Source organism: Ranitomeya imitator, chromosome 4, assembly GCF_032444005.1.
Source record: "Ranitomeya imitator isolate aRanImi1 chromosome 4, aRanImi1.pri, whole genome shotgun sequence".
NCBI lineage: Eukaryota > Metazoa > Chordata > Amphibia > Anura > Dendrobatidae > Ranitomeya > Ranitomeya imitator.
The window spans coordinates 196,887,770-196,900,245 of record NC_091285.1 but is presented as its reverse complement, the minus strand read 5'-3'; the positions used below and the strand labels follow the sequence as shown (position 1 = coordinate 196,900,245).

General features: G+C 42.0%; 1 protein-coding gene across 5 annotated transcripts in view; it reads right to left on the bottom strand.

Moving 5' to 3' along the window:
* Window positions 1–12,476, bottom strand: part of LOC138675751 (tetratricopeptide repeat protein 41-like) — a 119,291-nt gene that overhangs the window by 17,304 nt on the left and 89,511 nt on the right. For all 5 annotated transcript variants that reach the window (XM_069764247.1, XM_069764248.1, XM_069764249.1 and 2 more), the window contains 4 exons: window positions 12,033–12,151; window positions 10,237–10,417; window positions 4,686–4,836; window positions 2,727–2,876 (listed from right to left, as the gene is read on the bottom strand). In XM_069764247.1, the coding sequence (XP_069620348.1) occupies window positions 2,727–2,876; window positions 4,686–4,836; window positions 10,237–10,417; window positions 12,033–12,151 (601 nt within the window). The remainder of the gene's footprint in view (window positions 1–2,726; window positions 2,877–4,685; window positions 4,837–10,236; window positions 10,418–12,032; window positions 12,152–12,476) is intronic.

Below are 12,476 nucleotides of genomic sequence, written 5' to 3'. Positions count from 1 at the left end.
GAGAATAATGGGGATAGGGGAAAATATGTGCAAGTGGGTTGAGAGCTGGCTCAGGGATAGGAAACAAAGGGTGGTTATTAATGGAGCACACTCGGACTGGGTAGCGGTTAGCAGTGGGGTATCACAGGGGTCAGTATTGGGCCCTCTTCTTTTTAACATATTTATTAATGACCTTGTAGGGGGCATTCAGAGTAGAATTTCAATATTTGCAGATGACACTAAACTCTGCAGGGTAATCAATACAGAGGAGGACAATTTTATATTACAGGATGATTTATGTAAACTAGAAGCTTGGGTGTTATGACCTGGTGGTTAGGAGCACCAGGAATGACCTGATGGTTAAACTCACAGGACAAGCTCTGGGAAGTGGGAACTTTGCTGACCGCAATCCCTAATCCTATCACACACACTAGAAATAGCCGTGGAGCGTACCTAACAGGCCTAGACGCCTCGGACACAGCCTAAGAACTAGCTAGCCCTAGAGATCGAAAATAAAGCCTACCTTGCCTCAGAGAAATTTCCCCAAAGGAAAAGGCAGCCCCCCACAAATATTAACTGTGAGTTAAGATGAAAGTCACAAACACAGAAATGAAACAGGTTTAGCAAAGGGAGGCCAGACTAACTAAATAGACAGAGGATAGGAAAGGTATCTTTGCGGTCAGCACAAAACTACAAAAGACCACGCAGAGTGTGCAAAAAGACCCCCGCACCGACTCACGGTGCGGAGGCGCCACCCTGCATCCCAGAGCTTCCAGCTAGCAAGACAAAATCATGAAAGCAAGCTGGACTAGAAAACCATAAACAGAAAATAACAAACGGGGACTTAGCTTCTTGCAGGAAGAGACAGGTCTCCAGAAGATCCAAGAGCGAACTGAACCAGCACATGAACATTGACAGCTGGCCTGGAGTAACGATCTGAGTGGAGTTAAATAGAGCAGCCAACCAAAGGATAAACCACGTCACCTGTGTAAGGAACCTCAGAAGCAGCAGCTTCACTCACAGCCACCAGAGGGAGTCCATGGACAGAACTCGCCGAAGTACCATTCACGACCACAGGAGGGAGTTCAACAACAGAATTCACAACACTTGGGCTGATAAATGGCAAATGAGCTTTAATGGGGATAAATGTAAGGTCATGCACTTGGGTAGAAGTAATAAGATGTATAATTATGTGCTTAATTCTAAAACTCTGGGCAAAACCGTCAATGAAAAAGACCTGGGTGTATGGGTGGATGACAAACTCATATTCAGTGGCCAGTGTCAGGCAGCTGCTACAAAGGCAAATAAAATAATGGGATGCATTAAAAGAGGCATAGATGCTCATGAGGAGAACATAATTTTACCTCTATACAAGTCACTAGTTCGACCACACTTAGAATACTGTGCACAGTTCTGGTCTCCGGTGTATAAGAAAGACATAGCTGAACTAGAGCGGGTGCAGAGAAGAGCGACCAAGGTTATTAGAGGACTGGGGGGTCTACAATACCAAGATAGGTTATTACACTTGGGGCTATTTAGTTTGGAAAAACGAAGACTAAGGGGTGATCTTATTTTAATGTATAAATATATGAGGGGACAGTACAAAGACCTTTCTGATGATCTTTTTAATCATAGACCTGAAACAGGGACAAGGGGGTATCCTCTACGTCTGGAGGAAAGAAGGTTTAGGCATAATAACAGACGCGGATTCTTTACTGTAAGAGCAGTGAGACTATGGAACTCGCTGCCGTATGATGTTGTAATGAGTGATTCATTACTTAAATTTAAGTGGGGACTGGATACCTTTCTGGAAAAGTATAATGTTGCAGGGTATATACACTAGATTCCTCGATAGGGCGTTGATCCAGGGAACTAGTCTGATTGCCATATGTGGAGTCGGGAAGGAATTGTTTTCCCCAATGTGGAGCTTACTCTTTGCCACATGGGTTTTTTTTGCCTTCCTCTGGATTAACATGTTAGGGCATGGTAGGTTAGGCTATGGGTTGAACTAGATGGACTTATAGTCTTCCTTCAACCTTAATAACTATGTAACTATGTAAATAGCCTTACCCAGTCCACACTTACTTTTATTTTAAATTGTAACCACAGCTATAGCTTTGATTACAACGCCCTCCAGCGGGTACATTCTGGGGACACGTAAAAGCCCTCACATATGATTCCATCACTACCTCCCAACACAGAAAATCACAATCATCTATGAAGCCCAGCCACAGAAGCGCCATTACGGCAGAAACGAAGGCCTTCAGCAGGCTCACTGTTGCCTTGGCAATCCATCAGTATCCTGCGATCACGTTGAAGGTGGCCTGATGGGTCCATGGAACTGGGCACCCCTTAGACCTCTCACTTTTAATACCATTCTAAGTGATTGACAGCAGCATTTAAGATGTTATCAGAAATAAGTGGAGATCAGCTCCATATGCTGCTGTTGGAGGCAGTTACAGGCTGTTTAACACAGCCAGCAGCTGACTGGTATGGTGCGGGCTCAGCTCCTTAGCCCATTCCAAATTTGCGCCGGAAACGGTCCCCCTTGCCAGTTTTTCTATGTTGGGAATACCTCCTCAAAAGCAAAACAAACATTTCCATGCAGTATATTGTTACTTTTTACTTCAAAACCAATGGAATCTGCTATGAAGATTCCTATTATTGCCTCGGACTAAAGTGTGAACATGGTCGAAAAATGTTTCTTTCACGCTCACAGCTCCGTATACCAAACACCAATATCTTACTAGTTACTGGATCCTAAATTAATTTGTACGTCTGCGATGTACTCTTGGATTTCTCCACACAAGATGTGATTCTTGCCGTATAGCTTGCGTCGGACCTCCAAACAATCGACCAGATATTTTTCTGATTCAGAAACGTGCCCAGTACAAAACCTGAAGGATAAATATCTGGGTATAAAAAAACAGGTCTTTGGTGCAAAACATTCAAGTGTACGAGTAATTCCTCAAAATAACAAGTCATCCAGCAATATCCAGCAATAAGACCCCCAGAGACCTCATGATTGTGGCTGTGGAACACAGGAACCTGGCTCTGCAGAGCCCAGGCCTAAATGGAGGGTGCCTATGCTCCATTCATTGTCTATGGGACTGCGGGAATAGCCAAGACAGGGCTGCTTTGGAGTTCCAGAGTTACGTTGTTAGGATTGCTGGGGGTCCTGACAGTTGGGCCTCGAGTAGTCAGCAGGTTATCCCCTACCCATAACTTTTTGGGGTGAATAACTTTGAAAAATAAAAGTAATGTACAATGCAGTTTAATTTAACCCTTTTAAGTCCTGACTTGGATATTCTGTGTCTACAGCCTACACTGCTGTCATATTCCTGGCCTAGAGAAAAGTTTTGGGAATTATGTATAATAAAAGCAAATTACAAAGGTGGTTAGAGTGTAAAGATAGTTAGTTAGAAAATACATTTTAGGTGCCGGACCACCCTTTTAAGTGGGTGGTCCAAATTTTTATGTTATTCCACAGAAGTAGAGAGAAAGCAGTAACAGGGGCCTTCTGCAGGCATCTGTCTGCCAATGAAAATGTTTGGGACTCCGCAATCATGACTTGGGGGTTGGAAAGGCACCTAAATAGATTCCTGGGCAGGATTACGCACCTTTAAAGGTCTGTCAAAAATTGTCAATGGAATTTAAGGGGTTAAAGAGAGGAGATGGAAGCTAGCTCCAGTCACTGCTGTTAGAAGCGGATGCCAGCTGTATAACTCAGCCAGCGGCTGCTGTACCTTGCAAAGGACATATTTATTTATTATTATTTATTTATATAGCACCATTGATTCCATGGTGCTGTACATGAGAACGGTTACATACTAGGCTGGGAAGAGTTTATAGGGAGCCTGTCATAAACAGACAGTATAAACTAAGCCTATAGCCGTGTATGGGATACAGCCACTACAACAATCACGCCTTTAGTTTTATCATTGCTGCCTCCGTTCTACAGAAAATGTAGTTTGATCAAATATGCTAATTAGATGCTTGGTGCCCCAATAGCCTGGCCAAGAGTTTCAGTGCTCCAATCCTCCCACGGGATATACATGTCTGCCTCCTTCACTGGTGATTAACAGGGCTGGTCCAAGCGTTCTCTGCAGACAAGCCAGCCCTGTCAATCATTAGTGAGGGAGGAGACCCGTGCAAAACCTGTGGGGAAAGCAGTGCCCAAGCCATGGCTGCACCGAGCACCCGAATTTACATGTTTGATCAAACTCTAGTTTTTGGAGAATGGAGGCAGCGCTGAAGGTCCGATTTTTCATGGCGCTATATCACGTAAAAGGCTAAATGTTTAGTTTATACTATCAGTCTGAGCTGACATTCCCTTTAATAGGGTCTTTTAAGTTGGCAAGTTTACTTTATCCTTTACCATTCCTTCTTCAAAGCAGTTTTATGCATAATGCAGGGCAAAACCAAACTGCGAGCATGCTATAAGTATGGGTTTTTGTGACTGTCATATTATATAGTATTTTATAGTAGTTACATCACCACGGAGCTATGACATCACTACTTAGTAAATGGTCACATCATAGAATATAAAGGACTTTATCTTATCTACAGGCATCTAGGATCTCATTATAGTGGGTACCTAATGCATTGTAAGGCTGCATTTGTAATGAATATTCAGGAATATTTATAATGGTGTAAGGTTTTATTGTCCCCAGTTAGCTGTAATCTTATTAGGAAAATACGCTTACTTGTAAAGACCTTGACAAAGTGTTAGCGCGGCTTGTTCATAAGGCCCTGTTGTGTGGGACTGGAGCTGTTCTATAGGATTTTTAAGCATTTTACTTCGCTCTTCGTAGCCCAGTTTGGCTTCCAAAGTTGCTTTTAAGCACAGCAGCTTACCTAAAGAGTGAGACACGGGAACTAAATCCATCTCTAATTTATGTCATTACATGCAAAAAAATTGTTCAAATTATTTTCGATATATCTGGCATGTAAATTCTAGATACAGTGACGTGTAAAAGTTTGGGAACCCTGGGTCAAAATTACTGTTACTGTGAACAGCTAGGCAAGTTGAAGATGAAATGATCTCTAAAGGGCCTAAAGTTAAAGATGCACATTTCCTTTGTATTTTAAGCCAAAACATATATATATGTTAGTCTTTTACATTTTAAAAATTACAATAAGGAAAATGGACTGATGCAAAAGTTTGGGCACCCTTGGAGATATGTCTGCTCAGATCATTTTGACCAGGGTTTCAGACCTTAATTAGACTGTTAGGGTTATGGCTCGCTCACTATCATCGTTAGGAAAACCAGGTGATGCAAATGTCCCAGCGTTATAAAAATCCCAGCCTTCTCTAACCTTGGGCCCATAACAGCAGCCATGGGTTCTTCTAAGCATCTGCCTAGGACTCTGAAAATGAAAATGGTGGAGGCCCACAAAGCAGGAGAAGGCTATAAGAAGATAGCAATGAGTTTTCAAGTTGCCCTTTTCTCAGTTCGAAATGTAATTAAGAAATGGCAGTTAAAGGGGTTGTGCCACAAACTAAAGTATATTTTAATTAACAGATCTTGTAATAAAAATAAACTTCACATTTGGATCTGTTATAAAAAAAATGTTCCTGTCCCGAGATAATGTCATAACTGTGCCCCAAGTGTAATGGCTGTATATCCACCATACAAAAACAGGTCGGAGAAACCACAGCTACTGGCCAGGGGAGGAAGCAAAAGACTTTACTGACATTACAGCAGGCGATCATAGCTGATTCTTTATTTGAAGTAAAATATTGTTTAAAAACAAGCAGTGAAATGTTTTACTAACAAAAAAAATCAACTGCAATCTCATGCTAGAATCTCTATATACTCTCTTTTGCTTCCTGCACGGCCAAAGACAGTCATTGCACTGGGGCACATTTATATCTTGGGACAGTACCATTTTTGTTAACACATGGAATTGTGGAACTTTTTATTATACCAAGATCTATTGATTAAAATATATATTTTGGTCCTGGCACAACCCCTTTAACAGGAACAGTGGAGGTCAAGATAACATCTGGAAGACCAAGTAAAATTTCAGTGAGCGCTGCTTGTAGATTGTTAGAGAGGCAAATCAGAACCCCTGTTTGACTGAAAAAACCTACAGAAAGATTTTGCAGACTCTGGAGTTGTGGTACATTGTTCTACTATTTAGAGACATCTGCACAAATATGGCCTTCATGGAAGGGTCATCAGAAGAAAACCTCTCCTGCATCTTCACCATAAAATTCAGCATCAGAAGTATGCAAAAGAACATCTAAACAAGCATGATGCATGAAGTCCTGTGGATTGAAGAGGTTAAAAATAGAACTCTTTTGGCCACAATGATCAAAGGTATGTGTAGAGAAAGACGGGCACAGAATTTCAGGAAAAGAACATCTCGACAACCTTTAAGCAATGGGGGTGGATCTATCATGCTTTGGGGTTGTGTTGTAGCCAATAGCACAGGAGAACATTTCATGGGTAGAGGGAAGAATGGATTCAATGAAATTTCAACAAATTCTTGATGCAAACATAACACCATCTGTAAAAAAGCTAAAGTTGAAAAGACATTGGCTTCTACAAATAAATAATGATCCTAAAAGCACATCAAAATCTACAATAGACTACCTGAAAAGGCACAAGCTGAAGGTTTTACAATGGCCGTGAGTCTCCTGATCTGAAAATCATTGAAAATCTCTGGCTAGACTTCAAAATAGCAGTGTGTGCAAGACACAGAACTGGAAGAATATTCCAAGGTAGAATGCATGAAAATCCATCAAACTAGAATTAAAAGACTCTTGTCTGTGATACTTACAAAAGGGGTGCTACTAGGTACTAACCATGCAGGGTGCCAAAACGTTTGCATCAACCAATTTTCCTTTTTGTAATTTATAAAATGTAAAAATACAAAGGAAATGTGTCATCTTTAAATTTAGGCCTTTTGGATATCGTTTCATCTTCAATTTGTTTATCTGATCACGATAACAGTAATTTTGACCAGGGGTGCCCAAACTTTTACATGCCACTGCATGTTTGTACATTTTTTACAAGTCTTCCGTGGGTTCCGTAAAGGTTGTTTTGGTATAACATGACTAAGTTATTCAATACAAACACATTTGCTAATAAGGGCATTTCCATATTGACAACTGAACACTCATATTACACTAGCATTCAAAGCGTTTTCTAATGAATTTCTTTAAAAATGGTCAACATAGCATAAAAAGGGGACACCTCATCAATCCCGACACACCGGCTCTCATGCTGCTCTGTCAGTTTCCATTTGCAGCTACAGCAATTGTGTCCCAAAACAGGAACCTGCTGTAGCCCATCACTGACGGAGGGAAGTTACAGCTACAGCCATTGATTGGCTGATCCAGTTACCTCCTGTGTGTTAAAAGTGGGAGTAGTGGGTGGATCTGTGAAGTGAGTATCATTGCTTATGTTTATAAATTCTGACCATTTTTAACAAAAAAACATTAGTGGGTTGAGTACTATTTTCATTTAGTATAAGATACTGAATCCTCTTGAAAGTCTGTTTTTATGCTCTGGTTCGTAGAGAGGACTCACAGATGAGAATTTCCCATCTATGATGGGAAAGTCAGACGGCCGTATAATTCGGACGAGGATCACAACACAATGCTTGGACTGGCCATCGGCTTTCCTGACACCAGCATGACAGCTGCATGGAAATACCGATAGCCAGTCAGAGCATCCTCATCCGAGTAATATGGCTGTTTGACTCTCCACTAAGGCCTCCTTCACACAAAGAATCATAGTATCACAGGGATACTGCAACAAAGAGGAGCCAGAAGATCGCAATGTCTGGTTGCACGAACTCCTGCACTGATTAAAACTGCTTTACCGTCCTACTAAACAATGCAGGTTTTCATATTTTTGTCATTGCAAGGGTGAATCAGTTCAGTTGATCTCCTGGAGTTCTCCATCCTGAATGGTCTCAGCTGTTCTGTGTTGGCTACTCCCCTCTGGTATATATGCTCGCCACTGGCATTTGGGAGTTGCTAGTGATAGCTTTTCCACTACCTGGTTTGGAGTTGAAGAACAAGTTCAGTGTTTGTAATCGGCGGTGGGAGAGTTTTTCAGGAGATTTCTGGGTGGAGTTGGTTTGCGTGTTTATCTTTATCATCTCCCATTTAGTTTGTGCCTCCTATACATCCCCTGCTTCCCATTGTTTTGTTTTGTAAGTGTATTTGTATGATAATAGTTTTCTTTTATCCCTGTGCGTTTTCCCTTCTGTCTGTTTAGTGTTTTCCAATACACTTCTGCCTCACACCTCTTTGGGTGGGGGAGGGAACAGATAAGAGTAATACAGGAGCATAGCAAGGTACGAGACCCCGGCGTGTCTATCATCCGGGGTAATCCGGGAGACAGCGATAGCCTAGGGCACCCCTAGTCCGAGGGATCGGGTAGGTGACCACAGTCCCTTGTTACTACGTGACTCATAGAATGTTAGAGTTGGAAGGGACCTCCAAAGTCATTGTGTCCAACGCCCTGCTCAATGCAGGATGCACTAAATCATCTCATATAGATATCTGTGTAGTTTCTGTTTGAAGACTTCCATTGAAGGAGAACTCGCCACCTTTCCTGGCAGCATGTTCCACTCATTGATCACCCTAACTGTCAAAAAGTATTTTCTAATAGCTAATCTGTATCTTCTCCCTTTCAGTTTCATTTCAATGCTTCTTATGTTTCCATGTGCAAATGACAATAAGGATGTTCACTTTACACTGTGACATCCCTTTAGACAGCTATTAAGTCTCCTCTTAGCTTTCTTTTTTTACAAAGAGCCTTCTTTTTTACAAGCTAAACCTTCCCAGATCCCTTACCTGTTCTTTCTCTGTCTTCTCTAGTGATAGCTATCCCTCCCAGCTTTGCATCGTCTGCAAATACGATTAGTTTATTTTGAGTTCCCTTACCTCGAACAGATTTAAAAATGTGGAACAACCCTGGAGCCAAGACAGACCCCACGTGAAACACTATTCCAATTGGATGTGCAACCATTTGTTACCACTCTACCACTCTTACGAGTATGATCACTGAGCCAGTTATGAATCCACCAAACCGTAGCCTTGTCAATCCTATGCTTGGTCATTTTTTCAATAAGGATAGTATGAGCTACTTTATCAAATGCTTTGCTGAAGTTGAGATATACTATATCTACCGCATTTCCCTGATCCACCTAGTCAGTGATTGCAGGAAATTAGATTAGTCTGGCATGACTTGTTTGTTACAAACCCATGCCGGCTCAGGTTAATTACTGTATTTTTATCCAAGTACTTCCTGTATTTTTTGGATTATAAGACACACTTTTCCCTACATATTTGAGGGGAAAATGGGGATGCGTCTTACAATAGAAATGTAGTTTACCGGGGGGCGGGCAGCGCCGTGGAACGGGGCTTCAAGAAGCCGGCGGTGGCAGGAGTGGGTTGATGCTGTGGGCCCCGGGGTGGGAGGAGGGGGTGTTCTGGCGATGTGAAGCTGCGGGTCCTGGGCTTTAAGAGTACATCTAAGGCAGGAGCAGAGTCCATTGATTTCTTGGCAAATAAATATCTTGAAGAAAAAAAACCTGCAGGCAGGTTGCAGCGGTGGCGCCTGCGCTGTAACATGATCGCAAATGTAATGTGTACAGTATGTAATTCATTTCTTTCATATTAGGCTGGGGTCACATTGCGTTTTGGTCAGAGCGCTAACGGACAGCGTTGCACGGCGAAATTAACGCCATGCAACGCGTCCGTTAGCGCTCCCATTGCCCGCAATGTACCAGCGCATTGCTAGCGCGTGTCATTTTCGGCACGCGCTAGCGACGCGCCGGTCTTTTGTAGCGCGCCTCGGACGCTGCTTGCAGCGTCAGCGGCGCGCCCGAGGTCCGTTCCCCGCTCTCGCAGATCGGGGATCTGCGAGAGCGGGGACGTTAACGCGACCCCGAAACGCGACCCTTTAAAAACATTGCGTTAGCGCAATCCGCTAGCGCAAGCGCTAAACGGATTGCACTAACGCAATGTGACCCTAGCCTTATCCTTAAATTCATTAAAGAAAAAATCCGTTTGAAAATGGTGCTGGCAGCAACTGTGCAGTAGCAGGTGCTATCTTGTTAGAGAAAAAAAAAGTCCTGCTCTAAGATGTGGTACATTTCCATTTATTTTTGAAGATATTGTACAGGCTATGAAAAAACGAAGGGATGCCAATAATGATGAGCAGGACTGTAGACCACTGGTCATTAAGGGGTAAATTAAATGTAATAGATATTTGTTGAAATAAAGCCTACCTCTGAGTCTCAGCAGTTTGTAATTATTTTCTAGGTTATTCTTGCTAAGACACTGAAGGTTACCCAGCGCCTTCTCATAATAAATGATTGCTTCTTGCCAGGAGCCAATGTCTCGATACAGATCTCCAGACATTTTTTGTGACCACATCAAGACTTTATTGTCCCTGTTTTCTGCAGATTCCTAAATAATATAGAAAAGAAAGGTAAAGTGAAAAGATATATGAAAATGTCCATACAGTGCGTGTGATCATTCCATTCGAGTCTAACTATAAATAATGTTTATCAAGTGCAGTGTACAAATAACGATCACTTTAGCACCTAATCACGCACAATCGCCTGACATGAAGTCGGCCGTGCCTGAATGTTTCTGCCAATGTGCAAAAATTGTTTCAAGGAAAATTATTTTTCTCTTCTGTGATGAATGTCGCTTGTCAGTGTAATCTTGAACATGTATGGCTTGCTTTGATCAATTAACAACGGCGAGCATCAAACAAAATGTATGAGGCTGCAAAGGTGGAATGATCGTTTATCAGGTGAAAGTTTGCCGAGAGGTTCTCCAACCATCGACCAATTTCTGTGTAATGTATATAAATGTTACATTCAACCATTAAAACTGGGACTCGAGGCTGACATGATCTGGTTTCCTACAGCATACCCACCCTATCTACCGTATGAGGATGCAGGCAGCGCTATCCTGGAGGAAAGCAAGATCCTAGACTGACAGATCAGCGCCATCTAGAGGACATATGGTGTTACTAAGAAGGATTCACAACATTCAGTATTTGCAGCAGAAAAACGCTGAAAGAACTGACATGGTGTAGATATGTACCTGCTTCAAGCCTGAAAGAACAATATAGGCAACATGTGCATTAGATCTCAGACATCTCATTCAGTTTGCTGGTCCTGTAATACGCTGCATTTTTCTCACAGTAAGAATGCAACATGTGAACATATCCGCATGCACTAACTGATCTTCATTTCTCTGATCCTGCTCGAAAAAAAACTAATTGATAATTACAAGTTATTGAGCATTTCTGGACTTCTGAAGAAGAAATCCACCTTATTATGCAGTGATACACGGCCAGCTCACATATCACTGTGTGTGACAAGGAGATTCTACATTTAGACGTCTGAAGAGACTGGATGAAAAAAAACCCTGTTATTTGGCCAGCATGAGCTATCAATAAACAGTGACAATTTACAATCAGGTCTTAAAAAGGCTAATGCAAAAGTGACAACCAATCTAACTGCACTGTGCAAATATGGACGCATTCTATGAAAAGTATTGGAGTGGCAAACAGATGCTGATGCAACATGTCTCAGAAAGGCACTACTGCAATTATAGCCGTATATCCAGAATATTCCATAGAGAAAACAAGCAATCTGATACCATCTTAGGAGGCAGACTGTGCCGATACCTAATATTAGACATCACCACGATCACCCATACGGGTCTGGCAGATGCATATGACGTCATTCACCAGCACCTGCCTGTTGCTTCATCTATAGCAGGAGTGGAGTGCACAACTCCAGTCCGCAAGGACCACCAGCAGTGCTTGTTTTCAGGATTTCCTTAGTATTGTACAAGGTTGGAATCATCACCTGTGCAGGTGATTACATTATCACCCATGCAACATTAAGGAAATCCTGAAAAATGCACTGTTGGTGGTCCTGGAGGACTGGAGTTGTGCACCCCTGATCTACAGCATCAAAGTGACGAAGACCTGTTGCTTACCAAGGAAATAATTGCATTGAATGCTACACAGAGAATTGCTTATTCAATGTAACCTGCTCACCAGTTGATGTTCAATGGAGGAGAGCATAGCGCCAGCTTCCTTGGTCCGGCCAATATCTTTGAGGCACTGTGCAGCAAGTAATATCACACCGTACTGAGCAGTCAGATCAGTGGCATTCTCTGCAACAATCAATGGCACATTACACAATATCACCAATGAAGCTGCATCATAGCCAAAAGAGAACAATCTTCAATGTTTTTTTTTTCATTTTCATAGATTACTAAAGTGGTTTCTCCTATCTATATACCCTATATATGCCATAAGGAGAGGGGCACCCTACAGTGGCTTGAAAAAGTATTTATACCATGAACTTAAACATATTTTTTTCATGTTATACCCACAAACATAAATGTATTTTATTAAATAAAAGACGCAATAGGGTCTTATCCAAGTAATAAAAGAGGATCAATAGGTAATGATGCTCACCTTATAGGGTTGTGTAAG